This window comes from Rhineura floridana, chromosome 22 (assembly GCF_030035675.1).
Source record: "Rhineura floridana isolate rRhiFlo1 chromosome 22, rRhiFlo1.hap2, whole genome shotgun sequence".
Lineage (NCBI taxonomy): Eukaryota > Metazoa > Chordata > Lepidosauria > Squamata > Rhineuridae > Rhineura > Rhineura floridana.
The window spans coordinates 20,017,240-20,044,339 of NC_084501.1; the positions used below are offsets into that span (position 1 = coordinate 20,017,240).

The 27,100-nt window shown below is 47.3% G+C and overlaps 2 protein-coding genes across 7 annotated transcripts in view; both read right to left on the minus strand.

Annotated features, from left to right (window-relative positions):
• RPS6KA4 (ribosomal protein S6 kinase A4) overlaps positions 1–19,471 on the minus strand; it is a 44,851-nt gene extending 25,380 nt beyond the window's left edge. The window contains exons 1-6 of the mRNA XM_061605630.1: positions 19,046–19,471; positions 12,549–12,620; positions 11,331–11,549; positions 7,818–7,933; positions 6,755–6,862; positions 2,430–2,510 (exon numbers count right to left, since the gene is read on the minus strand). Of these exons, the coding sequence (XP_061461614.1) occupies positions 2,430–2,510; positions 6,755–6,862; positions 7,818–7,933; positions 11,331–11,549; positions 12,549–12,620; positions 19,046–19,097 (648 nt within the window). The 5' untranslated portion in view covers positions 19,098–19,471. The remainder of the gene's footprint in view (positions 1–2,429; positions 2,511–6,754; positions 6,863–7,817; positions 7,934–11,330; positions 11,550–12,548; positions 12,621–19,045) is intronic.
• A 2,723-nt stretch (positions 19,472–22,194) lies between these two features.
• CCDC88B (coiled-coil domain containing 88B) overlaps positions 22,195–27,100 on the minus strand; it is a 32,632-nt gene continuing 27,726 nt past the window's right edge. For 5 of the 6 annotated variants that reach the window (XM_061606167.1, XM_061606163.1, XM_061606162.1 and 2 more), the window contains 4 exons: positions 25,941–26,036; positions 25,183–25,328; positions 24,254–24,541; positions 22,195–23,452 (listed from right to left, as the gene is read on the minus strand). In XM_061606167.1, the coding sequence (XP_061462151.1) occupies positions 23,406–23,452; positions 24,254–24,541; positions 25,183–25,328; positions 25,941–26,036 (577 nt within the window). In that variant the 3' untranslated portion in view covers positions 22,195–23,405. The remainder of the gene's footprint in view (positions 23,453–24,253; positions 24,542–25,182; positions 25,329–25,940; positions 26,037–27,100) is intronic. The other variant, XM_061606164.1, reaches the window with a different exon arrangement.

Below are 27,100 nucleotides of genomic sequence, written 5' to 3' on the forward strand. Positions count from 1 at the left end.
GTGGCCTTTGCAGTACAAAAGACTGAACAGAATGAAGAACAGGGGGGGATCTGACCTCACAACGGCTTGCTTTAGAAGCAGCTGGTGCCTCTGTTGGAACCTACAGAAACATGCAAAGAAATACAACTAAGAAAGATCTGCAAGACAGGAGGGGAAATGAAACGTGCCAACTTCCATGCCTTGCTGGGACTATTAGACCTGCCAAATTTGGGGAGGGGTGCAGGGGAGGAAGGATCAGGGTGAGACCGATCCCAAGGAGGGTTTCCCTGACGGAAAGGCGATCATCACTCATCAGAGAAAACCAAGGAGCTCAGCCCCTGTGAGTCAGGCAGCTGCCAGACTGTCGTCACTTGCAGGTGGGATTCAATTAAGTTGGGCGGCTGCAGTCAGTTGGGAGCTCTTCACAACAGCCCTGCTTCCCTAAAAGATCAGGCTTTTTTGCAATGCTTTTGTTTATGTACGCCACCTTGGGTTCCTTCGGGAGGAAGGGTAGGATATAAATGCAATTAAAAAATAATGATAACAAGGAACGTGAGAGGAAAACACAGAGGAAAGTGTGGAACAACACTTGCTTTTGACCTCTCCACAAACAAATCCGAATGAATGCTCCATAAATAGCCAGCGTCATCAAACATCTGACAGACCGCCTCCCTCCTTCCTTACACACCCTCTCGGGTGTTGAGATCAGAAGAGGGGGCTCTTTTGGTAGTTCCACCACCCTCAAGGTTTGGGGGGATGGCAGTCTGACAAAGGGAGTTCTGGTTGGCAGCCCCTCAGTTGTGGAACTACCTTCCCACCTAGGTCTGTCTGACACCTTCATTATATATAGATTCTGTCCTCTGCTGAAGGCACACCACCACTTTACCTGGGCCTTTGACACTTGAGATGTACGTTTTCGGGACTCACCCTATTCTTGAGACTGCAATTTGTTTCAAACTGTTCTTAATACTGAATTTTAAATGGCTCAATCCCACCACCCCAGGACCTCAGGGTGAAGGGTGGGTACGAGATCAAATCAATAACTAATGATCTCCCTGCAAGCAAATCAGGATGCACGAAGGGAAGAGCTTTAAACGTACAGCCATGAGAACTGCCAAACAGCAGAAACTCATGTAGTTCAGCAAAGGTGTGGGATAGAACCGGGTTACAAGCCGTCTCTCTTTTCTCAAAAGAAGAAGAGGAAAAGGAAATGGTGTCATCAGCCCAGGTGTGTCAGCCGGTATCTCAGCACCTGAGAGGGACTTCATCTGCAATGTCCATCTTATACTGTGCACACACCATGCTTCAAGCACACTGCTTCTCCCAAAAAATCACGGGAACTGTAGCTTGCCCCTCATAGAGCTACCATTCCTAGCACGTTTAACAAACTAAAGTTCCCAGGATTCTTGGGTGGGTGGGAAGCATGTGCTTTAAATGTATGGTGTGAACATAGCCACTGGCTCTGTAATCAGCCTTCAAGGCTACAATATCCAGCCTGTTTATCTACTGTTTTTATTTATTTTTCCTCATCCAACCATCTCCTACCTTGTGCAACATCTAGCCTGATGAAAAGTCCTCAGGAACTCAAAAGCTTCTCATGCATTTGTGACTTTTTTGGCTGGGCATTACTCAGCTGTAGATTTTGGTGGGATTTTGTCCTTTCTTCCTGATGGACTAACATGGCTACCCTGGTTTTTCTTTAGGTCAGGTACGGGGAGCCTTTGGCTCTCCAAATGCTGCCGAACTACAACTTGCACCTTCACTGTCCATGCTTGCTGGGCTGATGGGAGATGGAGTTCAGCAACATCTGGAGGGCCAAAGGTTCCCCACACCTGGTACAGACTGAGACTCTCCTTTCTGTGACTTGCTGTTACCAAACTGTCAGACAGTATGCAAATAATTTAAATTTCCCCCATAAAGCCCAGTAATTACCAGCACCCTGTCCTAAACTACCCCCCTCTCAGTTTGAACTCATATCTGTCTGACACACAGTTTTGCAACTGAAGCTCTTGTCAGTCATTTTTACATTCTCACTTTGTTATTGTTTATTTCCCTTGGGCAATAAGGGTTACTTACCTTCTAATGCAAAGCCTTTTGTCATCCGTTTGCTCATTTTCAGATTTACTTTTAAATAGTGGCCCATCCCTGACTGGCCAGATTCTGCAAGGCTTTGCCCAGAACCTGCCTACCAGGTCCAATGCCGGCTCCACCTGCCCTGCCATAGCTGCCTTGCCCCACCCACAACCCAGTAGGTTCCACACTGGCTCTGCTTCTGGTCTGCTGGATCCCACCCTACCTGTGTTCCTAATCGGCCTGTAAATGGGTGGACGAAGATGTAAAATGAGCCACTTTCCCAAGCCACCCTTCTCAAGTCCCAACTCTCCCACTCCTGGATTTGCGCTGCCAGAATGGTTGTCCCAGTCCCAGCCATCTGCGCCCAGAAGTCTTACCTTGCCATGTCCGCTTTTGCTGCGTACAATCTCTGGGGCCATGTATTCTATGGTGCCGCAAAAGGAGAAGGTCCGTTCTTTCTGTAGCAGGGGGCACAGCAGAGAGAGAAAGGTGGGGAGAGGGAGAGAGGAGAGGCTTGAACATAATCCACTCCAAATTGGAATAGACACACCTCTCTTGAGTTTGCCAATTGTTTAAACTACCTATTGCTCCTGTGCCTTTAAGGCCACCTTTTTGAGCAGGTGACATGGCTTATCTCTGTACTAGGAAAGCTTCAGGGGCTGGTGTTTGCAGAGTGCACAGCTGTTAAAGGCGTAAGAGCAAGGCTTTTTATTTTCCCCAGTCAGGTGGCAATGTGACCCATCTCAGGGAACTGAGTTTATTATGAATAGATCAGATTCATTTATTTGCTTCTGATCATTAGACCGTTACAAAACAAGATCTAACAATATGGAAGGAAGACAAAATAGGTGAGATGAGAGTCAGTGTGGTGTAGTGACCAAGGTTCAAATCTCCACTCAGGCATGAAATTCGTTGGGTGACCGTGGGCCAGTCACTGCCTCTTAGCCTAAACTCCCTCACAAGGTTGTTGTTGGGATTAAATGAGAAGGGAGAGAGCCATGTACGCCACCTTGAGCTCCTAGGAGAAAAGCTTGGATATAAATGCAATAAATAAATCAATAAATAGAAATTAACTTGGCCCCAAATAAATTACAGCATGAGTAAACTTAGAGGGTTGTATTCAACTAAGTCCTACTTGAAGCGGACCCACTGCAATTAATGAACCCAAGTCAGTCATGTCTATTGACCTCAGTGGATTTACTCTGAGTAGGACTAGCACGGAATACGACCCAGAATGCTGAATTTCTCTGGCAAATCACAACATGCCCCTTGAAAAAGGTATTGTTCCTCTTAACAACTATTAAAATGAAATAGCAAAATGAAAAAAAAATGAATGTATTATACAAACCCGAATAAAATTTTGTAAAACCAGAATGAATAAAATCATAAAACAAGCTTAAAATTCTGCATCTTCCTGGCAAAATACAGTAATCTCTCTTAAGAATTTTCTTCTCTCTTCAATTACTGCAGATAGAAAAATGTGCAATATTCACAGCTCTATGTTTATTTTGCCCACTCAGTAAGTAAATTACAGGCTCATGGTCAAAATGACAAAATACTGCTCTTTCAAAATACGATATAAAGAACAGCATGTAATAATAACATGTACAAGGTCTTCAACCTGGTTTAAATGACAAGGACAGGTACATTCAGAATACTGCATGTTTCCGTATCTTCCTTCTGTAACAGGGCAAGCAGCCTTCACTGGGCTTTAATTACACAAGTAGATTAAGTGGCACAGATGAAACCAGATGTGCTTCTGGTACTCGATTTATGAGTCACTTTATGAGCCCCTTCACGCACTTCCCACTGACACACACGGATGAAGGCTCTTCATTCCTGGGATGAAGGCTGTTTTAATTTAGGGTACACGTTCGCCATACATTTGAAGCACTGTCATACCACTTCAAACAGCCATGGCTTCCCCCAAAGAATCCTGGGAAGTGTAGTTTGTTAAGGGAGCTGTTAGGGGACCCCTCTTCCCCTCACAGAGCTACAGTTGCCTGGGAAGAGGGACTGACAGTTAAACCACGATGGGAATTGCAGCTTTGTGAGGGGAATGGGGTTCTCCTAACAACTCTCAGCACCCCTACAGTTCCCAGGATTCTTGAGGGGAAACCATGGCTGTTTAAAGTGGTATATTACTGCTTTCAATGTAAGGTGCAGAGGTGGCCTTACTGTGCAATAGTGCTGACCCAACAGCCAAGAGGCCGATGGCTCTTTTGGGGGGAAAGATAGATTCAAAACCATGACTGTCCTCTGTGATGTTATCAGTTGCCCCAAATATGCCTCGACAGCTGCACTGTGTATGAGTGAAATGGACAGGATGTGCAATGCATGCTGCTTTAAGCTCTCATGCACATGTGAGCTAGGGACAAGATGGATCCTTTTTCCCCTCCCTGATCAGAGATTTGATTTCTGCAGACCCTGGGGAGGGACCTGGACCCGAGGAATGACAGTGCTAGCTATCTGTTACTCACACAATTTTAACAAGGCATCTTCTGCAGGAGGAAAAATAAATTCAGCGAGAGAGATTCACCAGAAACAGGGACCAGAAAACAAGGCTGTGGCCTGTAACCAGCTTGCATGGGTACCATTCTATTTAAAGCACTTGACTTCCCCCAATGACTGCTGGGAACTGTAGTCTGTTAACGGTGCTGGGAATGGTAGCTCTGTGAGGGGTAAACTACAGTTCCCAGGATTCCTTGGGGGAAAGCCAGGCGCTTTAAATGGATGGCGTGTATGCAGCCTTGTCGTGCATGGTTCAGATCCATTCCAGTCGGGCTTCAGGACTGGACATGGAACTGAAACAGCCTTGGTCGCCCTGGTAGATGATATGAGGAGGGCATTGGATAGGGGAGAATATACCTTCCTTGTCCTCCTGGATCTCTCAGCGGCTTTTGATACCGTCGACCACGGTATCTTGTTGAGCCGCCTAGAGGGATTGGGGATGGGGGGCACCGTTCTACGGTGGTTCCATTCCTATCTCTCAGGCAGGTATCAACGGGTGGCATTGGGGGATGAGGTTTCAGACCCTTGGCCTCTCACTTGTGGAGTGCCACAGGGTTCTATCCTCTCTCCCATGCTATTTAACATCTATATGAAGCCGCTGGGGGCCATCATCAGGAGATTTGGGCTGCAGTGTCACCAATATGCGGATGACACTCAGCTCTATCTCTCATTTAAGTCCTCACCAGAGGTGGCTGTGGAGACCATGTCCAAGTGCCTGGAGTCCGTTAGTGGATGGATGGGCGAGAACAGGCTGAAGCTAAATCCTGATAAGACCGAGGTGTTACTCGTGGGTGATAGGAGGTTAGGAGACATCGACTTGGTGTTTAACGGGGTAAGATTGCCCCTAAAGGATCAGGTCCGCAGCCTCGGGGTCATTCTTGACTCCCAGCTGTCCATGGAAGCTCAAGTTTTGGCAGTGAGCCGGGCAGCTTGGTATCAATTACATCTGATACAGAGGCTGCGACCCTACCTTCCTGTACAGCTTCTCCCGCGAGTGATACATGCCCTGGTCTCCTCTCGCTTAGACTATTGTAATGCGCTCTACGTGGGGTTACCCTTGAAGACGGTCCGGAAACTCCAACTGGTGCAGAATGCGGCAGCACACTTGATTACGCATAGCCGTCGCCGGGAACACATCACCCCGGTGTTGATAGATCTTCACTGGCTACCAGTGGTTTACCAGGCCCAATTCAAGGTGTTGGTACTGACCTTTAAAACCCTATACGGTTTCAGCCCGGTTGATCTAAAGGACCGCCTCCAGTATCACCAATTGAGCAGCCTTGCAAGATCAGCCACGCAGGATCTCCTCTCAGTCCCACCGGCCAAAACAGCTCGGCTGGTGCGGACCAGAGAGAGGGCGTTCTCAGTAGTGGCTCCCACCCTCTGGAATTCCCTCCCCCACGATCTTCGACATGCCTCCTCCCTGATAAGCTTTCGACGAATGTTAAAGACCTGGCTCTTCAGGCCAGGCCTACAGGAATTCGAGTTAGATTAGTTGTAATGTTTTAACTGATGTTTTGATGCTAGTTTTAAATTGATGAATATGGTTATTTACTGTAGTGTGTAATGTATTTATTGAATTGTATATTGTATTTGTTGCTGCTGTAGGTCGCCTAGAGTGTCCAAAAATTGGACAGATAGGCAACTAACAAATTAAAGTTTATTATTTATTATTTTAAAACTGCAGGTGGAGAGAATAGTGTGTGTGTACTTGTGTACGAGCGGATGCTTACCCAAGTGAAATCACTCCAATTTAACGATATTGGGCTACATCATTTTACTTTTGTTAAAATACTTTTGTTTAGTTCTCCCCCCCCCCCGTTGTCTTAGGGTCCTCCCCCAGGACATTCTTAAGCGCCCCACCCCATCAACAAAGCCTGAGACGCACATCTCTTGGCTACTGAAGACAGCTTTTTCTCCAAAGATAAATGGCTTTCACCCCCTGAACCCGCCTTCGCCAGCCTAGCATCCTCCCGTTGCTTTGGACAACAACTCCCATCACCGTGCTGTCTGGGGCTGACGAGAGTTGCAGCCAAAACATCTGGAGGGCGGCAGGATGGCGAAGGCTGCTCTGAACTGTCAACACGCAATTCCTTTACCGCCCAGATCTTGACATGTCCTATATCTTAGCACCGACAAATCTTTTGGGACAAGGACGGGGGGATCCAGAGCCAGAGAGAACAAGACTTACATCCTCAGTCACAAATTCCTTGCTCAGCCCAAAGTCCGTGAGCACCACATGTCCCTCGTTGTCCAGTAAGATGTTCTCCAGCTTCACGTCACGGTAGATGATGCCAAGCTGCGGAGGAGAAAGGGTCAGTGTTGAAGAGCTTCTTGGGCCGGTTCAAAGAGCCAAGAGACTAGGCTGGCTTCTTTCCATCGCCAGGGGCCATGGGATGGCTGTATTTTCCCTTCTCCCCAATAAGGGAGAAGAACGTAAGAAGAGGCCAGCTGGATCAGGCCAAAGGGCCTCACAGTGGCCAAGCAGACGCTTCTTCTGGGAATAGTAACTCTCCCCCACTCGTGATGCCAAGCAGCGCTGCAGTTGTTCAGGGTCTCAGAGGGTCGTTGACCTTTCCCTTTTTTGGAAGCAGGTTCCCAGCAGGGCCCCTATGTCTCCAGCATCCTGTGAGCCCTTGTCCTTTCCTGTGGATTGTAGCCAATCAGAGTGAAAGGAGGTGAGTCAGCCACTGAGAAGACTCCTCCTAGCAGCTAACAACCTTCCCTTTCATGCTTATTGGCTCCTAGGGATGTTGCGGGAGAAGGATTTCATTCTCAACTCAGCAGCAAAAAAGTGGGAGGGGTGGCTGTGACAAACACGAAGAGACCTTGCACTTCTGAACTGGCCACTATGCTACTGACGCCAAGTCTAGTTTGACCCCTCACATCACCTGCCTGACCCTTTTAACTGGCGCATGTCGGTCATCAAACCTGGGGCCTTCTGCACGCAAGGCAGATGCTCTGGCACTCAGCTATGGCTCCACATGTTGGACAGGGGCATAAGCAGGTGCCTCATGCAAAGTCAGACCACTGGTCCACGCCGTTTACTGTCCTCTCTGCTGCCTGTCAGTGGCTTCCCAGATTCCAGACCAGGGTCTTCCACAGTGCTATCTGGAGATGCCTCTGGGGATTGGACCTGGGGCCTTCTGCACGCAAAGCAGATGCTCTGCCCCTGAGCTATGAGCCTCCGGGACCTTCTGGGGGTGGGATTCAGTCCACCCAGCTCCCTCCCACCCACCCCCACCAGTTCTCACCTTATGCAGGTGTTCAAGTGCCAAAATGATCTCCCCACTGTAAAACCACACCTCATCCTCAGAGAAGTGGTCCCGTTGGTACAAGTGGGTGAACAGCTCCCCACCACTCACGTAGTCTAGGAGGGAAGGGGAAAAAGGTCAAATCAAGGGGTCCATCCTGGACACAACCCCCCTCCCCAGTTCCACAATACCATGTCGCCCTCCTGATTCGCTTCCTGCTGTGAGTTTACACCCAAGGTACAACATCAGCTATGTCTCCTTCCTCTTAAGGCTGCATTTTGTGTGTCCACAACTCTATTCTTCTAACTTCCAGACTGGATTATTGCAATGCACTCTACCTGGGGCTGCCCTTGAAGAGGACTCGGAAACTTCAACTGGTCCAAAATGCAGAAGTCAGATTTCTGGCTGGGGTTGCTTTTAGATGTCTTGTATCTTTCCTGTTTTAAAACAGCAGCAGCATTGGCTGCCAGTTTGTTTCCAGGCCCAGTACAAGGTGCTCCACTGGTGTTTAACAGCCTAAAAGATTAAGGCCCCAAATATCTGAAAGACCTCCTTTTTTACAGACCTTCTCTGGTGTTGAGATTAGTGTGTGTGTGTGTGGGGTGCTTCTGGTAGTTCCATCACCCTCAGAAACTCAGGGGGGGTGGCCTGGTAGAGACAATTCTCTGTGGTGGCTCTTACATTGTGGAACTCCCTCCTCGCCAAGGTATGTCTGGCAATCTCACTGTCTAGCTTTAGGCGAATGCTAAAGAAGCACCTCTTTACCCTTTGACATCTGAGACATATATTTTTAGGACCCAGCCTATTTTGTGATTCTGGTTGTTTTTAAAAAAAATTAACACTGAGTTTTAGGGTTGTTGTAACCCACCCTGGGACCTCTGAGTGGAGGGCGGGCAATAAATGCTAATAATAAATGATACATATTCTGCAAGTCTATTCCAACAATGTCCACTATTTTTTTTTAAAAAAAGTACTACAAACATTAAGTTTCTAGTCCTCATGGCTGCACAGAAAAAGCTTAGAAGTGTGGACAGCAGTGCCTAGAGAAGGATGAGAAAGTAAAACTGGGTGAAGTAGGACTTCCAGAAGATCAAGCCCATGGCGCCCCACATGACCCTTCCGGCTACATAAACCTCAGCACCCATGCTCAGCCACCACACGGTGGCAATTGTACAGAGATAGTGAAATTTATATAGCCATTAGGAACTGCAACCTAAGTCTTTGTATACATTTCTTTAAATTTCTGTTTTCATAGGGTTGCATCTAACTAAATTGCACGAACAGAACCATTGAAATCCATAAGTTAGTCACACTTTGGATTTCAGTGGGTTCACTCTGAGTATGATCGATTCAGATGCGCGCCATAATTTATAATTCAGCTGCTGGTTACTACCAGGGACAACCTCCTAAGTCCTGGGACAGGTGCGCTGGCTCCTGCTCTAAGAACATAGGAAACTGCCTGACACTGAGTCAGACCACTGGTCCATCTAGCTCAGTAATGTCCACACTGAATGGCAGCAGCTCTCTGGGATTTCAAGCAGGAGACTCTCCCAGCCCTGCCTGGAGATGCCTGGGATGGAACCTGGGACCTTCTACATGCAAAGCAGATGTTCTACCACTGAGCTACGGCCCTGCCCTGTTTCCGGGCCCAGTTTAAGGCTCTAGATGGCTTAGGATCAAAATAGCTCACAAACTGCCTCTTTCCCAACGAAACCTGGTATTGAGGCCCTCCTCATGGCTCTTTCTGTGGGGTCCCTGCATCATCTGAGGTGAGGTGGGGCATGATTACCCCCCCCTGGGAGCCCTAACCCTCCAGGCACTCTCTCTGCCATCTTTTTGGTGCCAGAGTGAAGCCTTTTTAATTTGCCCAAGCTTTTTAGAGTGTTCAGCTTCTTGACTGAAGGGTTTCTCTGGCTTTTAAAAATTCCTTCCATCACCATTGTCTTCTGTTTTATTGCATTTGTTTTTACTGATGCTGTTTTGTTTCTATAACTAAAAAGCTTTCCTCCAAAATGGATTCAATTGTGGTTTCTTTGTTTGTCAAATCGGTTTGGGAAACTGTACATGAAAAATGATATATGGAAGCATAAAGCAAATATTATTATTTTTCTCCCAAACATGCAGAGGCCGTGTTTGGCTTACTTTTACTTCTTTCAGCTGCTAAAGCAGGGGTGGGGAATCTTGCCAAACCCTCCCCACAAGGCCATTTTCTCCAAAGCCATGCCCACCTGCTCCACACCTGACATCGTATGTGACGTAAGGTGTGTGGGGCACGTAGAGATTGGTTGGACTGGCTGCTCACACACCCGCCCCTTGCAGAAAGCAGGATTGAACTCTTCCTGCATCAGCTGATGTGTGGGGAGTTCAATCCTGCTTGGGCACTACCTCTGCGCCACCCCTGTGGGTCAACTTTGATGGGTGGGAGGGATCATTCACCCAGTCAATCGCCCGATGTCATTATTACACCAGATGATTGACAGGTGAGTGGTCACGCCCACCTAGCAAAGTTGGCCAATGAGGTGGGGGGATAGACAAATCTGGTCCCAAAAAGTTCCTCACTCATACTCTAGTCTTCTGTATTTTATATTAATTGGTTATGATTTCATTGCTGGGTTTTAATTGTATTATTTTTTCTTTTCTTTTTGGTGTTTCCTATTGATAGGCTTTGTTTTGATGTCATCCCCTTTAAGGTCATCCCTTCCCCCAACTAGGGCTGCAATCTGTTGGCTGTCTGTCAACCTAACAGGCCGGCATTGATTTGAGTTTTTCGTCTACTAGCCCCAGCTTTTACAAAAAAAAAATAAAAAATACCGATATTAATATCAATATTTTAAAAAGAAATAAAGATACATTTAAGATAAATTTTGAAAGGAAATATCAATAAATGAAAGGAAATATTGATAAGATTATCATTTTGAATATCAATCTTTTAGAGGCTTGGTTTTTTCAAAAATGGAAAAATCGCTACATAAAAATCTCATCCACAATGAGCTGGTGCTGGTTCGAAAGCATTCTGTCGACCTAACAGGCTGGCATTGATTCAAGTTCGTTCCGTATCCGCTAGCTGATGCTTCTACTGATTCATGTTTTTTTCAATCAGAAAAAAACCCCTATATTAATATCAATATTTTTAAAGGAAATACTGATATTTTGAAGGAAATATCGGTATTTTAAAAGGAAACATCAATAAATTATCATTCTTATAATCAATGTTTTAGAGGCGGGTTGTTTTTTTTTAAAAAGTCCATTTTCAAATACAGCCGTGGAAATTCGCTACATTGTAATCTAATCCTCAATGACTGAGAATAAGCAAATTAATGGAAAATGCAGTATCAAATCCAAATTGGACTGAATTCCTACCCACCCCCACATCCACCCATGTAAAGCAATATACAAGAAGGGAACCTAAATAAATAAGGTCTGAAAAATAATTCTGGAAGTGGAATAATCACCCCCTCATTTTCCTTCCCCCCAATTCCTCATCCCACCAGTTTCCCTGGTCTGTGCTCATACCTAGGATAAGGTGAAGCTTGGAGTCCGTTTGGAAGGCATAGTGGAGCGTCACAAGGAAGGGCGACTGGCGCACATGTTCCAGAACCATCCGCTCGGTGCGTGTGTGCTCTGTCGTCTTGGCCTTGGCCACAATGGCCGCTTTGCGCAGCACCTTCATCGCATACAGTTTGCTGACGTCGTGACCGCTGAGCTTGCGGACCAGGAACACTTTTCCGTACGCTGGAGCCGAAACAACAGATGGGTTAGGATCAGGGCCGGCCTTAGGGGTGGGCGAGCTGGGCGGTTGCTCACTGGGCTAGTGGTGGCATTTCTTGAATGTACTGTCTCCAGTGAGCTGGGGTGGCAAAAAGCAAGGGTCTGTAAACTTTTTTCCACAATTCTACAGGTTGTTTAGGTACTAACGACAAAAATGTTCTTCCACCAGTTAGCTTTAAAGTATGTTGCTTTTTCAGTTTCTACTCTGATGTCATTTGCACTAGGTAAAAATCAGTGGAAGGCAGCATTACTTTGAGGCAACATTACCAAACACTTGGCTTTTATTTATAAATAATAATAAAATAAAACGTAAGCTGCTTGATCCCTGGGCACAGAGGAGCGACAGGTAAGAATTCTTACAAGTAGTCTGTGCACGCAGTAATTCTCAGATGTGGCCCCCAGCTTTGTACACACATGGATGGGGCTTTGTAGGGGGCACTAACAGAGCATGCCCAACGCATTACAATTCCTAAACCACCAGCAAAAAAATCATGAAGGGGTCCCCCAAGACCCTCAGCAATTTTCAAGTGGTCAGGGAGGGCATGGGATTTGCAAACCACTGCCTTAAGTCTTTGCTCTTTTAGGTTGCAATCCAAACCCCTGACCCACCATGCAAGTGAGGGGCTGGATGGAGGAGAGGACTTCAGAAGGGAAATGCAGTCCTTCAACTGAAAAAGGATCCCCATCCCTGCCTGGAAATATATCAGCAAATGCCTCCCCCCAAAAATCTCATCTTTCCACATTCAGCATTTCAGATCCATTTAGGAGATTCCGACTTAATGCATGCCCACTTTCATTCCATGCTCTCTGTCAGGCATCAGGAGGCGTTTTGGCTACAGCGCGTTGTTGTTTTTGGATTCTGCTTTCCAACTTTGTTTCCTTGTGGCTTTGTATGTGTTTGTGTGCAGTATCGACATTTTGAATATAATGATAAATACCACAAGGAAGCCGCTTTCTACTCACCTCCGGTGCCCAGGACCTTGAGTAGTTCGAAATTCTCCATGCCAACTTTCTCCTCATGGCCTGTCAAGTTTGCTGTCAGGCAAAGAGACAAAAAAACACCCCACATTTTTGAGATGCAAAGGACAAGCTGGCATTGGATAGAGTTGGAGAAGTAGCTGAACCCCAGAGAGACCACCAAGGCTCCTTCCCTGGATTTCCAGCTGTCCATTTAAAACAAAAAAGAGTGATAGTGCAATCCTAACCATGTCTACTCAAAACAAATCCACTGAATTCAACAGGGCTTACTCCCAGGTATGTGGGGTTACGACTGCAGCCTAATACAGAAAACCCACAAGTGTTGGTTGTGAAGGATTCCCATTGAAAGCAATGGAACCAGTTCATTGAGATTCTCATGGCTTTCAATGGGATTCACAGTATGATACACCCATAAGCTATTCAGAAGTAAGCTCCATTGAGTTCAGTGGACTTACTCCCAGGTAAATGGGGATAAGGTTGCAAGCGTAAGGCTGTATTGCATATTAGTCCTAATCAGAGGAGACCCATTGAAATTAGCCAACGTAATTAACTTAGACCACATTCACACCATACATTTTTTCCACTTTAAACAGTCATGGCTTCTGGGGAGGGTAGTTGGTTTAGGGTGCTGAGAGTTGTTAGGAGACCCCTATTCCCCTCTCAGAGCAACAATTCCCAGAGCAGTTTAACAGTCAATCCCTCTTCCTAGAAAACTGAGAATTGTAGCTCTGTGAAGGCAAGAACGGTCTCCTCTCAGCACCCTTCACAAACTGCACTTCCCAGAATTCTTTGTGGGAAAGCATGGCTGTTTGAAGTGGAAGAATAGTGGAATAAATGGATGGTGGGAATGTGGCCTTAGGTCCATTCATTTCAATGGATCTACTCTAAGAAGAACTTCGTTGGATACCCCTGTTAGTCTTCACAAACTACAGTTAAATTGAGATCCACAACTTTTACTTAATAGGGACACGGGGTGTGTGTCTGCGATGTGCATTCTTCCCAATTGCTCATAAAGAAGTTAAATTTGATCCTGACTTCCAGCGTTCTGTCCTAATGTTATTAATTTTTATTCATAATAATTGGATTTCTCACCCATCCTTCACCATAAGGTCCCAGGATGGATTTACATTTCCAATATTAAAATCAGTGAAAACAATTTACAGTCAGAAGATGTAAACAGCTTACAGAGCGCCTGGTGATTATTTTTCTCCCTGATTATTTTTTAAGTGTTAAAAGTTATTTAAAATGAATTAAATAACATTTTTAAAAATAAAAGATTAACTTTTAATTTAAACGCACTACACTATTGTATTGCAGTTTGCTGCTCATTCACAGTGGTTTTTTAAATGTATGATTTTAATTCAGTTTAATATTTTTTAATTTATGTTTATTTTTAATTGTATATCCCCCCCTTCCTCCTAGAATGAAGTCCAGGGTGGCAGACAACAAATTAGAAAACACTAAAAACATTTTTAAAAAACACCTTAAAAAGCATTTTTTAAAAATCTTTAAAAACCTCTAAAAACAATTCCAATACATATGCAGACTGGGATAAATGTATCTACTTTAAAAGGTTGTTGGAAGAGGAAGGCCTTCTGTAGGCATTTTATAAAAACAGTTCTAATTTGTGTAAAAAACAAAACAAAAAGAAAACTAGAAAAAAAGGAAAGCATTACATTGGATATATATTTTATCATCTCTAATAAATATTTTGGGGTTTTGTGTAGAATATATTTTGTTATGCCAGTATTACTTAGGCCCAACAATGAAAGCATTACATTGGGTATATATTATATCACCTCTAATAAATACTTTGGGGGGTTGTGCAGAATATGTTTTGTTATTCCAGTATTACTTGGGCCCAGCCACCACCATGGCTGACCACAAAATGTCTGGTGATGGGCACATAGCCGCATACACACCATAAATTTAAAGCACATTCACCCACACAAAGAATCCTGGGAGCTGTAGTTTACCCCTCACAGAGCTACAATTCCCAGCACCCATAACAAACTTCAGTTCTACTTTTCACAACTGGTGGCGGCTGTGTGAATGTTTCCTGGAAGGGCGTTTTTCAGGAGATTAGCACAACTACCTAGCCATCGGTTCACTGCGCATCACAACCACTTTTGATGGTGAAAATAGAAACTGATCACACAAGGAACTTGTTGCATTTCTACTGGGGGCAACAAGGCAATTTGTTGCGCATAACTGGAAAAACCTGGACAACTCATCTGTTGACAACAATCAACTTGGTCTACTTCACTCCTGGAGAAACTCACCAAACAAATATGGGCCCTAAACTGTCAAGAAGAAATTTCTTTCTCTTGTGAATAATTAGCAAATTTTGTATCCACCAACCTCACATGGCAATCTCTGGCAAAATGTTCTCGGTTAAATCGTAAATTTGGGACTCGGGAGCAGAGGGGAAGGCGTTGGGGATATTATTTCTGTCTCTCTAATGTTTGTTATTCTTTATCTACCAAACAACATTAAAAAAAAATTTAAAAAAACCCCTGCAGTTCCCAGGATTCTCTGGGGGAAGCCATGCGCTTTAAGTATATGGTGCATACGCAGCCAGAGTGCCAATGGTGACCCACTTCCGCCTCTCCTTTTCCCAATGCAACTCTCCCTTTACTCGCGCATGGCTCACATCCCCACCCTATTCCCTGGAGTTCCCCAGCACAGAGGGGAGGAGGCCCCATTTCCGGGCTATGAGTCACAACTTGGCCAAGCCTGAATGAAAATAAAAAACAAAAACGGGCCAGCACTTGCCCACAGAACACCTAGCCCAAGAGGCCTGTCATGAAAAACTCAGCCACTACGAAATACCCTCTGTGGGGTTGCCACTCTGTGATTTGTGGCTTTCAGCATTTTACATTTCACTGCTAATTGCTCATTTATATATATGGGTTGTTCTGGATAGCAACATTCCCTCAGTCTTATATCTTTTAATTGTGTGTGTGTGTGTGTGTGTGAGAGAGAGAAACGTGTTTGCTTTTATAGTTCTCCGGGATTCTTTGGCGAAGCCACGTATGGTGTCTTTTAAATGTCTGGTGTGGATGTGCCCTCAGACAAGGGTCACATCCACACCATAAGAACGTGCAAAGAGCCTGCTATATCAGGCCAAAGTGGCTGATCGTGCCTGTGGGAAACCCACAAGCAGGACCTGAGTGCAAGAGCATTCCCTCTTCCTGCGGTTTCCAGCAGCTGGTATTTGGAAGCATGCTGCCTCAGATCATGGAGGCAGACCACAGCCATCATGGCAAAGAGCCTTTCACAGCCTTATCCTCCATTAATCTGTCTAATCCTCTTTTACAGCCGTCCAGGTTGGTGGCCACCACTGTCTTTGGTGCGAGCCAATTCCATAGCCTAACTATGCACTGCGTGAAGACCTTTCTTTTGTCTGTCCTGAATCTTCCAACATTTCGCTTCAGAGGATGTCCACCAGTTCTAGCATTATGAAAGAGGGAGAAAAACTTCTCTCTAAACTAAAAAGCTAATTCTCAAATTTCCTCACAGTGGAGTTGCTCCATCCCCTTGATCATCTTGGTTGCCCTTTTTTGAATCATACATTTAAAGCACATTTAATGCAGGTGGCTTCCCCAAAGAATCCTGTGAACTGTAGTTTGTTAAAAGTGCTGGGAAATGTAACTGTGTGAGGAGAAAACTACAGTTCCCAGGATACTCTGGGAGTAGCCATGTGCTTTAAAAGTGTGTTAAACGTGTTTTAAATATATGGTGAGGATGTGAGTTTATTATTACCCTCTCTTCTCATTCCCCTCCTGAATGTGGGATTTTTAGCAATAGTAGATTACATTTTTGTCTTGCTTTGGCTAAAAACGTCTTGCTAAAGAAGTAAAAGAGCCAAGTCTCCTGAGCGTCTTTCAAGCATCTCTGCCTGGCCCAACCCACTTCTCAAGAACCTGCTTTTAATGCCAGGGCACTCGGCTCTAGTGCCCTGGACTCCTTTGGGAGGAAGGGTGGGACAAAAATTGAAATTACATTTACAATCACAATATATGCAAGAGCAATACCAGTCACTCTGCGCACGTGCAGAGTGCGCCTGCCATCACCAATGAGCTAGTCTAAGTAAGACAAGACAACACAACTTGCTAGCAGATGGCTTCTCCGCTTTTCTGTTACAGTAAGCTATTTTTTTGGGGGGGAAGAGAAAATTAAGACAGGGTGCCCAAAGACTGTGCAAACGGCCTTGCTGGATCAGGTCAACATCCATCTAATCTGGCATTCTGTCTCTCGAGTAAAGGCTTCTGGGAAGCCCACAAGCACAGTGTGAAAGCAACAGTCTCCCTTCTCTCTGTGCTCAGCAGGTAACATAAGGATGTGAGGCAGCTGTACAGAGGGTGTGATTGGGCAATTCCTAATCTTTGCCCAAATTAAGAAGTTTGTCCCAGCCCATCATGCAAATGAGGGTTAGGCCACTCACTACCTCTAGATGCCTACACTCTGTTTTCCATACACCAAAGGCGACCAGGCAAGAATGACAAATGTGTGTTGTTTGTGTGTAAACTATTGTCAGTCAGTCTGGGTCTTAGCTTCTCATCTGTACAATGGGCAGATCTAAAGCGCATGCACACACGCACGCACGCATGAACGATTGCTGCAGGGGTTTCAAACCCCAGAACCCTTTTATTTAAAAAATGGCAGGAGATTTGCCTTTGCAATATGCAAATTAAAAAGCAAAACAAGAGTACCTCTGAGCATGTGCCCTTAAAGCAGGGCTGGGGAAGATGTGGCCTTCCAGATGTCCATCTCCATCATCCCTGACGATGGGGATCTTTGAACTCCTATCATCCCTGACGAGTGGCCATGCTGGACAGGGTTGATGGGAGCTGGGAATCCAACAACATCCCTTTCCTCATCACAGCATAAACAGACGCAAACCACTATCTCCCTTGGCCCTCCAGGTGTCGCTGAACTACAACTCCCATCAACCCCAGCCAGCATGGCCAATGGCCAGGGAGGATGGGAATTGTTGTTCAGCCGCATCTGGAGGACCCGGCACGATGCCAGAAACCGTGGCTTGAGTGCAAGATTGGACCACAGAGCATGCTCTTATTGGTATTAATGGCTATTCATTATTCATTCTTTCCCTTCTTTAAATTGAGGATAGTGAAGATGGCCAGATCTTTTCTTTTAAGAGCCCTTCCCTTGCAGTGAAACCACTCTTTTTTTTGGGGGGGGGGAATATCTTACACCAAACAGCCTTCCCCAAGTACTGTGTTCACACACACACACACACCTTCCCACCACCCACCTGCCAAACGCCTCCAGAGCTCCCCTGCGGCTCCCCTCTTGCCCCCACCTGCCAATCCAGGCGGGGGTGGGCTGGTGATTCAGCAACACCCACCCCCACTCTCCCTCTCGCCTGCCCCCACTCCAGCTGGGTTGGGGGCGTGGCGTGCATAAATCAGGGGCGGAGCTCCAGCACTTTGAAAGATAACACTTTCCCAGGTCCCCAGGGTGGGCAGGTCTGTCTCAACGTCTCTGCCTCCCGACTCTTCTCCCCAACCCCAGGCGGGTCTCAGCATTGCCCAATCGCGCCCTCTCTCTCTGCAAAGGTCTCTCCTGGGCCAGGCACAGCAAGCCGGGACACCCGCTCTCTTTTTGCAAAAACTGGCTGCTTTTAAGTCGCAGGAGAGAGCAACTAGTGTCTCTTCTTCTGCACCCCAATCGTACCCCCCTCCGGAATCTGTGCATCCCGACAAACTCATGCCCCTCTCCCCTGCACCCACACGGCGGTTTGCAAACCAGCTCCCGTATCCCGTGCATGAAGCCAGCCCTGGGTGTCCCGCTCCCCGCGGGGGGGGGAGGCACAACCCGTTCAACTTGGAGGTCCGGTTTATGCGCACCCCCAATTCCAAAAATGTTATAATCCGTCTTTGCAGACAGGTTACAATCCGGCGCATTCCCAGTCGTGTTTATACGCCGCGATCTGCGCCCTTCAAACGCCGTGCAACCCACCGAATCCCTCTCGGTCTCGGTGCCTCTCACACACAAGCACGCAGCATGCGCGCGTCCTAGTAAAGTGCGCCTCCTCAGACCGGGCCGACCCGTACCCCGACGTGTTCCCTCCCTCGCGCCCCGGGAGCGTCCTCCTTTCCTCCTCCACGCGCTCCTCCGATTCGGGCCATGAACCTAAACCCAAGGAGACGTCCCCACGACCGCCGCCGCGGTGCGCCCCGCTGGGGGTCATCTTGTCTGTCCCGGAGCAGGAGGCGCCTTCTGGAGGGATCGGGCGTCCCCCTGGCCTCCTCTTCCTCAAGTCCCATCTGGACCCCGAAGGAGCCCCCGCCCTGCCCGCCCCGCCGAGGAGACCCTCCCGCAGCAGTGGCGCGACGGCACCCACCCTGATGCGTCCCCGGGACGCCCAGGCGTCTCCAAGGACCCGCCGCGCGCCCGCGCGCTTGCCAAGGGGGGGACACCCAGCGGGGGCTCCTCGCGCCTTCGCCTGGCTGTACCGTCGGTGAGAGGCAGCTCCACCATCTCCTCCTCGGCTCCGCCGTCCTCCATGGCCAGGCCGGCGGCTTCCCTCGCTCCCTTCCTTCCTCCGCTTTGGTTACATGGTGCGGCCGGCCCTGCGCTTCCTGGTGCAGCCCGCCGCCGCCGCTGCCTCCGCCGCCTCCAGGCCTGACTCAAGCGGCAGGAATGTGACAGCCAGCAAGCCAGAGAGGAGGAGAGAAAAGCAAAGGGAAATGAGGGGACCCGCCCCGGAGAGGGACGGCGGGGACCCCCTTCCTGCTCGGCCGCCGCCGCTCCTTGTCAGCCCCTTGCCCGGAGTCCTCTCTCTCTCTCCCCCCCCCGCCGCAAAACACACGCACGCCACGCTAGACTTCCTGCGGGGCGCCTCGCCGCCAATCCCAGGGACAGCTGCTGCTGCTGCTGCTGCTCCGGGAAGCGTGCGGCGCTTTCTCTCTGCGCAGCGCCTTGCACCCCTGCAGGAGCAGGATTGGGATCCAGGGTGGTCGCCGTCCGAGTGTTTCTCTGAGTAGACCCATTGTAAGGAAGGGCCCTCAGTTAGGGTTGTCTCCAAGGCTCGTCCTGCTCAGCACAGACCGGCTGAAGTTTATGGACGCGACTAACTTACTGTATTGTATTTATTTATTAAATTTATATCCCGGACTTCCGCCCAGTAAGAGGAACGAACTTCGGTTCGTTCATTTAAATAGGTCACTTGGAGACAACCCCTGCTCTGGTCTGTGCAGTTCAATGGGTCACAGGCCCCCTGCAGATTTATTTGTGTGGGGTTTTTTAAAATTACTTTGTTCACATGCATTCTGCAACATGTCATTGTTGTCAGAGGTCCTTGAACTCTGATATTACTACAGTTAAATCCCACCTTTCCCCCAGGGAGCTCAAGGTGACATAACACGTGGTTCTCCCCCTCCTCATTTCATCCTCACAACAACCCTCTGAGGTAGGTTAGGCCGCAAGAGAGTCACTGGCCCAAGGTCACCCAGTAAGTTTCATGCTGAGTGGGGACTGACTTTTGGATTGCGAGGACAGAGGTGCGGGTGTAGAAACTAGCCTACTGCAGCGGGCAGTGATGGCTATCAACTTGGACGGTTTTAAAAAAGGATTGGACAAATTCAGGGAGGATATCAGTGGCTACTAGCCATGACGGCTATGCTTTGCCTCCATGGTTGGAGGCAGTATACTTCTGCATACCAGTTTCTGGAAAAGGCAGGAGGGAGTGCTGTTTCGCTCAGGTCCTGCTTGTGGGCGTTCCATGGTTGGCCACTGTGGGCAGGTTGCTGGACTAGATGGGCCACTGGCCTGATGGAGCAAGCTCTCTTGTGTCTTTATGGACAACGGCAATCATTCACATCCGTTGCTCCACCACTGTATAGAGCATCTGAGTGTTTTGTGGCATCAGTGTCAAGTATATTCTGAATCAATGCAAACCTTAAAACACCACAGTCAAAAGCTGTCCTACGTGTTATGTAGGAAAGGTGGCAGAATTGTGAATTGTCCCACGTAAGTGAAATCCACTGGTAAGGCAATAGATGAGATGCAAAACTGGAGGGAGATTAACGCTTAATAGGGGTATTTTCTCACCCAGAGAACTTGACTTGCCATGGGGCTCTCTTCAACTTCTGTTCAGAATAGACCCATCGAAATTAATGAACCTATGATAGTCGTGGCCATAAACTTCAATGGGTCTATTCTGAGAAGAACTAGCATAGCAGACAAGCCATGGCTTGTTTGCTTATTTAATTCATTTAACAAAATGTATATGCCACTGAACTGTAAGAAAAAATTCCAGTTTACCCAAAAAAGCATTAAAATTATCAGTAACAGTCCAAGTTGAAAACAAGTTTTTAAAAAAAATAATAATAATAATTAGAACCAGAAGTTAAGCTAAAATGGCAGATTGAATACGTATGTCAGCTTTTACAAGTCTGGGTAGGCTTGCCTAAACAAAACACTTTTTTAGCTGACGAGCACAGCAAAGGTCAAGAGGCAGGGAGTTCCAAAGTGGAGGCGCTGCCATACTAAAACATCTATTCCTTACGTGTGCAGAACAAATGTTATGTGGCACTTGCAGTAGTGCCAGTTCTGCCAATTGAAGAGGCTGAGTGGGCATATATGGGGTGAGACGATGACAGGCACATAGGCTGGAGTGGATAGGGAGGGATGGTGGAAACATCAGACTAATTTGATTGTGACAATCCCCAAATCTTGTAACAGGAAGGAAGTGCTTGGGCAAGAAAGCAGGAACTAGGCCACAAAATGGCTGCCATCAGAAGCTGTCCTGAGGGTGGGGGTGGGGAGAGGAAACTAGTGCAGGAGCTTCAAGATGCACAACGTGTCCAAGTAGCAAAGGCCTGGATCTTCAGCAGCAGCGACCTTTATTTGAGGCTGACGCCTCCCACGGCTCACCCTGTGGTAGTGGTGGCCGGCGCCCATTGGGGCTGGTGGGGTGCAAGGCAGGGAGCCCTACAGGAGATGGAGCCGGAGCCCAGGAGAGGCAGAGCCGACAAATTCTAGTTGGTCCTTCTCATAGGGCTGTTGTGAGGATTACTGAGGGGACGGATGCAGGGAGTGCCAACCTGCTGCCTGTGGGTGCAACAGCACCCTTGGTGTCTCCCTTGGCCCACATGAGGCCTCTGAGCACCACCACCCCAATTCAGCCCTCCCTATGAGCTTGTCAGGGTAATTGCTGTCTTCTCTCTTGAAAGTTACATAGAGCAGAACAATGAAATTCTGTGGGGAAGAGAGGGTCTCCAAACAATTCCCAGCACCCTGAACAAGTAACAGTTCCCAGGATTCTTTGGGGGCCAAAGAAGCCATGACTTTTAAAGTGGCATAAGAGTGCTTTAAATGTCTGGTGCAGATGTGCCCTCAGGCAAGCTTGGTCACATTCCACGCTATACCTTTAAAGCACATTTAAATCACATGGCTTCTCCCAAAGAATCCTGGGAACCGTAGTTAAAGTCTTCTGGGAATTGTAGGCCTGTGAGGGGTAAACTACAGTTCCCAGCATTCTCTGGGGGAAGCCATGACTGTTAAAATATTATTAATGCATTTTTAAAGTATGTTGCGGATGCAACCAAGGCATATATTATACAATAATAATAATAGTAGTAGTAATACATTTATGACATGTGCTTTTATTTTTAAATACATTACAAACCTGCAGTAATTGAACTGGGGGGGCATCACCCTTCGAGGGACAAAGAGAAAGGTGGGCAGTGTTTGTGAGACTCCTGCCCACTGTAGGATCTGAGGGTTCCCCACATACGCTCTTGGTAATGACAGGAAGACTCTCAGTCTCCTCAGGACTGCAATGGTAGCAAAGGCTTATAGTGCCCTTTCCCCATCCCAAGGTCCCAATCTGGCTTCTCCCTCCCTCCTCCCCACACTTGCTCAAAGATCAGCTATGCAGCGCCAACCTGTATGACAAATGTCACATCTAGTTTGGCTCTGAGGAAGGCCGGGTAGGGCTGGACCTCTCAGCCGTGGCCTGTGAGTGGGTGCATGCAATCCAAGAAGCTGCCTGACTCTGAATCAGACCATTGGCCCAGACAGCTCAGTACTGTCTACCCTGACTGGCAGTTGTTCTCTAGGATTTCGGGCAGGGGCCTTTCCCCAGCCCTACCTAGAGATGCCGGAGATTGAACCTGGGACCTTCTGCATGCAAAGCAGATGCTGTGCCTCCGAGCAGGAAAACAAAAGTAAGAGTGGGCAACACTAAATCCTGGAATTTGCTGCCACAAGATGGGGTGACAACCACTAGCGTAGAGATGGTTTTTAAAAAGGGATTTTGAAGTTCCTGGAGGAGAGTCAATGGCTGTTTGGCCATGAGAGCTAAGTGGAACCTCCATGTTTGGAGGCAGTCTACCTCCAAGAACCAGAAGGCAGAGACAAACTGCAAGGAAAGGCTGTTGCCTTCATGTGCTCCTTGTAAGCGTCCCAGAAGGGCTGCCACCTGGCTGGCGCTGTTGTTAACACAGATGGCCCTGGCTCCCATTCAGCAGAGTTCTTACATTCTTTAGTACAGTTAGATAGGTTTTTTAAGACTGGTCTTACTTGGACACCCTCTTTAGATGGCAATGCGTATTACATCACTTACTTCAAAATGCAGTGAGGCAGCAGCTCACCCTGCTGCAGAAAGGGGCCCTGCTGTTCATTCTGCCAGGTGGGGACATGGGCATCTGCCCCAAAGTGTTCCCCTGATGGCACCACTGTTCTGGAGCACCTATGCATCCTTCCAAACCCAATCTTGTGCTTTACATTCATTTAACACTTGCAATTAAATGTTCAGAGCTGTTCAGGACTGGAAGAAGCTGTACAGGTGATCCCTCTTCCTCCAGATCATCATAGCAGACACTTTGGGCCTTGTTCTTCCTCACCCATCGGGGGTCCTGGAAAACAAAACAAAACCCCATTCATATAATTCTTACGGATTTGATTTGCTGCTGTCATCCCCACCTCACCCCCGGTGCATTTTACAATATCAATTCTAAACAAATTTAAAATCTTGGAATTTAAGGGCTCCTCCAGACATCCTTTTTATTGCGCGTTCATGATGATTTGTGCTTATGATGCTATCAGGGTGCTCACACGTGACCTCCTGTGCCTGCAACATTTGGGGGGTTAGTCACCCTGCATTGTTTCCAGTCACTACATACCCCATAATGTTCTGCTGAAATCCTGTAATGTTTTATTCCGCAAATGTTCTGGTTTGTTTTTATCCTGTTCTTGTTGTGCTCTAGCCCCTCCAGACAGCAATAATGTGCCAAGATAATAATTATTATTATTGTGTGGAATACACCCACAATAAAACACCAGCCTGGAGGGGCCCATGATTTTGGTAGAGAGCAAGGAATTCTTTGCTGTGAGTTTCCTAATGCATTCAGAGAGACTACAGCTGGGAAGGGACCATAGCTCAGTGACAGAGCACCTGCTTTTCACGCAGAAGGTCCAAGGTTCAGTCACCAGCATCTCCAGTTAAAGGACTGGGGCCCTTCCAGACTGTCACTATTTCTGCATGGGATTCAATCATGTACCAGCAAATTCAGACTGTGCAGTCAAAGTTGATTTCGAGCTAATTCTGGGATGGTACTGAACTACAACTCTCATTGTCCTTGACCATTGGTCATGCTGGCTGGGGCTGATGCGAGTTGCAATCCACCATGTCCATGAGGGCCACAGGTTCCCCATACCTCTAATCTCACCTCTCTCCTCCTTGTCGCTTGTGGAAATCTGGCTCGGGATCTCCCACTCTGCAGCAGCAGCAACAGCAGCGGCTTCTTCATGGGAACCTCCCAACATACCCAGTCGGCGCTGGCGGAATCGCTGGCGGGGAGTGTCCTGCGCTTCTCCCGGGTGTTCCACCACTGGCATCCGTGAGCTCAACCTGTGACGGCGGAAGTGGACCTGCTGGGCATCCAGGATGCTGAGTGTGCTGCTTGCTTTGTGTAGAGGGGCTGGCGAGCCAGGAGTACTAGAAACTTGGGTGTTGGGGTTAAGAGGAAGAAGAGGCGGGTCAGACAACAGCAGAGCTGGGCACAGGGAGCCTAAGAGAGGACTAAACAACACTAAAACACTAAACAAAAACACGAAAAACACGCTAGAACATCTTAAAAACAATCTTTAAAAACCTATTAAAACATCTTTAAAAACCTATTAAAACATCTTTAAAAAATCTTTTTAAAAAAGCTTTAAAACATCTTAAAAAGCAATTCCAACACAGATGCAGTTTTGTTAAATTGCATAATTTATAACATGTTTGGAGGGTGATTTGGCTGGGGAGAGTTCTGAGGGCCACACAGAGAGGCCTGGAGGGCCGCATTCAGTCCCCAAGCCTGAGGGTCCCCATCCCTGTTCTGGAAGGCAACCGGTTCCATACTTATGCCTTACAAACAGGTAGGGAACCTTTGGCTCTGCAGGCATTGTGAACTCCCACTCCCACCATCCATGGCCATGCTTGCTGGGGTTGATGAGTTGTTGCCGTTCAGCAACATCTGGAGGGCCAAAGATTCCCCATCCCAGCCTTGTACTAGTGGTCAAGTGGCACGGATCACCACTGAAATGAAAAACAACTCACCGCCCCGCCCCAGCTTTCCCTTCATTTGGGGCTACAAGGACTCACCTGTCCCATCAGCCCCATGCCCCTCCTGTCCCGTCAAGCTCTCGCTGCTGCCGGCTCCCTCTGCCATGGGGCGCAGCTGCTCGCGGGGAGCCTCCCGCCGAGTTTTCATCAGCTTCCTAATTTTCTCAGTGATCCAATTGCTCTTCCTGAGAGGCAAAGAGGGATAAGATACAGTCACGGTTTTTAGGGCCATAGCTCAATGGTTAGAGCTTCTGCTCTGTGTTTCCTAAACACTCTGCTAGGACCTAGGACAGAGGGGTGGGGAACATGTCAGGCCCCCCAGATATTGTTGGGCTTTGGGATGGGACCTGGGCTGGTGCTGCTTCAAAAGCATTCTGTCAACCTAACAGGCCAGTATCAATTCGAGTTCATTCTCTGTTTGCTAGCTCCTGCTTTTTCCGCTCCAGTTTTTTTTCCTCACAAAAATGATTGATATTAATATTGATAATTTTGAAATATCGATATTTAAAAGGAAATATCAATATATGAAAGGAAATACTAATAAAATTATTTATCTTAATATTGCTATTTTAGAGGTGGGTTTTTTTTTAAAAAAAGTCTGTTTTCGAAAATAAGCCGTGGAAAATCACAACATAAAAATCCATTCTGCAAGGATAGAGAATAAACGAATGGAAAAACTGGCACCAGATCCAAATTGGGTGGAATTCTAACACTTCCCTAATGCTAACTGACTTCAATTTCTTATGAACACTCCTTGGCACTAGCAGGCGCAAAGTTAAGCTCTGCGTTGGACTTACTTGCCACGAGGAAGTGCTGGCTCCAGCACCCGGTACTGGTCCATGATCTTTTCCACCAGCTTCTGTTTCTCCCGACGCAGCTCGCCCAGTTTGTCCCTGAGGAGGAAATGGGGGGATTTGGCACCAAAGTCCTCCAGGCTGCAGGGTGTGCTGGAGAGTACTCCAGAGGAGGCCTCATGGAGTGCTCGTCTTCAGGTGTGAAGTGGGTGTCTGCTAAGAAGAGCAGGGTTTGCACCCAGATGAGATATTCAGGGCTAGGCACAATCCACCAGCCACGTTTTTGCTACAGCCCTGGTTTCCTGACTTAGCAGCTTCCAACTTACGGAATAAGCTCCCTGGAGACTTCAAGCCAGCTCTTTGCCAGGTTTTGGGATGGGGTAGGGAACCTTTGGTCCTCCAGATGCTGCTGAATGACATCTCTCATCAGCCCCAGCAAGCAAGGACAATGGCTGGAGATGGTGGGAGTTGTCGTTCACTGACATCTGGAGGGCCAAAGGTTCCCCACACGTTTTAGGAGATCAACTGAAATCAGGCTTTTTAGGCAGGCTTTTGCTGCATGATCCGATTATTTTACAATTGTTTCTACACTGCTCTCGTGTGAAGATTTAATGGATGTCTTAATAATGGATTCATCAAATTACTTGATTAACCACCATCAATAAAAAGTGCAGCAGGTTTTAAAAAAGAAAATGGTAAAAATTTCTAATGCAAATATCAAAGGTGGCTAGTGGCAGGGCCATCTTCTCTCTCTCTCTCTCTCTCATACACACACACACGAGGAAAGAACTTCACTGCTGTGACAATACAACTGTTTGTCAATGCCAGTAGATACCTGGCACCATTTTAGGAGAGGCAGTCCCATTTTCTCTCTATCATACAGAACGGAATGCCTCTTCTAAGATGGCGACTGCTGCGACTTGTACAGGCATTGTACAAAAAGTAGATTTTTATTCAGGACTAGTATTTTTATTCATACACAGCAAGGACAGAGGACCCCTTTCAGCCAGCAGGCCATCCATCCGTCAATTAACTGACGTCACATGTACTAAACATAAACAGCGCCAAATGCAAGTCACACTTGCAAAGAAGCAACCAGGAGGATATATTAAAGATTGTTCCTTTGCAGCTGAGGCTTTACCTGACACACACCTGATATGGGC